Here is a 2,150-nt window from a genome sequence, read left to right as displayed (position 1 = left end):
TTTTCCTACAAACCTGTCGGACAGCAGGTTTAGGATTGTTAAGGGTCGATTATCCAGTCACCACTGGATTTGCAAAATGTGACCAAAATACAACCGTGGTTCCACAGAGCTGCAGGACTTCATAGAAACTTGAACCAGGAGCAGAAAGAAAAACACCCAGAAAATGCTGCTGGAGCTCAAAAGACTTTCACACGTTTGATTTTCTCATGAGAAATATTTCACGACCAGAACTGTCCACACTGAGGCAGGACATGGAACCATTTAGATTAAAACCACGCTGAATTAGATTTCAACACTTTCTCCCCGAGTCATTCAGGTGTGTGTGTGTGTGTGTGTGTGTGTGTGTGTGTGTGTTCAGATCAGGGGGGGTGTGTGTCCGGACAGCCCAGCTGCATCTCCACTTCCTGTCAGTGTGGGGGGGGCAACGCCGGCTGCGACTCCCGAAACAACAACAACTGCAGTGAGTTTCAGAATCAAACAGCACAAAGTAAAAGTACTCCTACAGCAGAGTAATAGATTACTGATGTGATGCTGAAGCAGCTGGTGTGCTTGTAGTTGGTGCAGGATGCCTTTCTGTGGTTTGATGGACAGAGACGCAGCACATGGCTGCCTAGAAGGAGCGTGTCATCACAGTGATCGTGTTCTAAGCTTCATCAAGGGAAACGCTCAGTAGAGTCCAGAAGAGTCCAGAAGAGTCTGCTGATGTTCTGTGGATCTCACACAGTCCTGCTCCTGCTCTGACCTGTTGTGCTCTGTCTCCCCCTGGTGGAGGTTCTGGTTCTGACTGTGCTCTCTGTGTCCAGCCCGCTGTGAGCCCATCAGCCTGGAGCTGTGCATGAACCTGCCCTACAACCTGACCAGCTTCCCCAACTTCCTGGGCCACCAGTCCCAGAGGGAGAGCTCCGTGTCCTGGGAGTCCTCGCTGTTCCCGGCGCTGGTCCAGACCGGCTGCTACCAGTACCTCATGTTCTACGCCTGCACGCTGCTGGTGCCCAAGTGTGACCCGCTCAGCCTGCAGAGGGTCCCGCCCTGCAGGTAAACTACTAGTTAGTCTGGTTACTANACACACACACACACACACACACACACACACACACACACACACGATGACCCACTTGAGGATCAGTGGAGGAATCCAGCAGCTGTCCAACTGCACATGTTTAGACTTGTGTGTCTGTCTGAACACACACAGTGACACACCTACACACACACCTACCTACACACACACACACACACACAGACACACACCAGTCATAAAGCAGCCCAGCGTGTGCTCTGTCCTCCTGGATCAGTCCAGAAGCAGCGCCACCGCTGAGCGCTGGCAGCGTTTCTAACAGCCAGTCCCTGTTGCTGTGCTGGTTTGACGTCTTCTTGTTGTTTCTGCTGAAGGATCAAGCCGACGGGGATCAGAGCAGCAGCACATGACACGACTCCTGCAGACAGAACCGTCCCAGTCGGACGGCGGTTCTGGCAGCTTGTCTCGTTGTGCTGACTTTGTCTCCTCGTATTCATCTTTTAAGGCTTTTGTGATGAGTTTTGCTTTTAGGCCTCAACAAAGTTTTCAGTTGGAGTTTGTTGTTTTATCAATGTCAGCAGCAGAACTTGTGTTTTCCTAAACATGTGTTTCAGGTCCAAACCCAGTTACCCTGCTCTGATAGTCCCCACCGTCCTGACTAAACCATCAGTAGTCATCAATCTGAAGCCTCTGAGATTTGTCGTGGAGTCTTTCTCCCATTGCGGTGAAGGAACCATCGCCTCCGGTGGTGTTTCCTGCAGACGGAGGCTCAGCGACTCGCCTCTGACGCTTCCTTCTCACAGTTGTGTGTCTGTGTGTGTTGACAGTGTGCGATCCGACTCGTGAGCATCGCTGCGCCGACGGCCGCTGTGTGTCCAGAGACTGGTTGTGCGACGGAGATCACGACTGTCTCGACAAGAGCGACGAACTCAACTGCTGTGAGTTACAGAGAGAGCAGTAATGGAAGCCATCCACAGTAATCAGATTACTTCTAAGTAGAACTGTAGAGTATTTGCTGTGACGTCACATTATGACCAGTTCAGGTCCATAGATGAACTTCAGGCTCCACAGCAGGAACCAAAGTCAGTCTTTATCTGCTGACAGACTCAGTCCTCCTCAGCACGGAGGAGACCAG

The 2,150-nt window shown here is 51.4% G+C and overlaps 1 protein-coding gene across 1 annotated transcript in view; it reads left to right on the top strand.

The window, feature by feature from the left end:
- The window catches only part of corin (corin, serine peptidase), a 28,742-nt gene that overhangs the window by 5,731 nt on the left and 20,861 nt on the right, over positions 1-2,150 (top strand). Inside the window, exons 3-5 of the mRNA XM_008300332.1 lie at positions 804-1,035; positions 1,630-1,739; positions 1,843-1,953. Of these exons, the coding sequence (XP_008298554.1) occupies positions 804-1,035; positions 1,630-1,739; positions 1,843-1,953 (453 nt within the window). The remainder of the gene's footprint in view (positions 1-803; positions 1,036-1,629; positions 1,740-1,842; positions 1,954-2,150) is intronic.

This window comes from Stegastes partitus, unplaced genomic scaffold (genome assembly GCF_000690725.1).
Source record: "Stegastes partitus isolate 25-593 unplaced genomic scaffold, Stegastes_partitus-1.0.2 Scaffold1526, whole genome shotgun sequence".
NCBI lineage: Eukaryota > Metazoa > Chordata > Actinopteri > Pomacentridae > Stegastes > Stegastes partitus.
The sequence above is the reverse complement of the archived record's forward strand: the minus strand, read 5'-3'. Positions and strand labels throughout refer to the sequence as shown.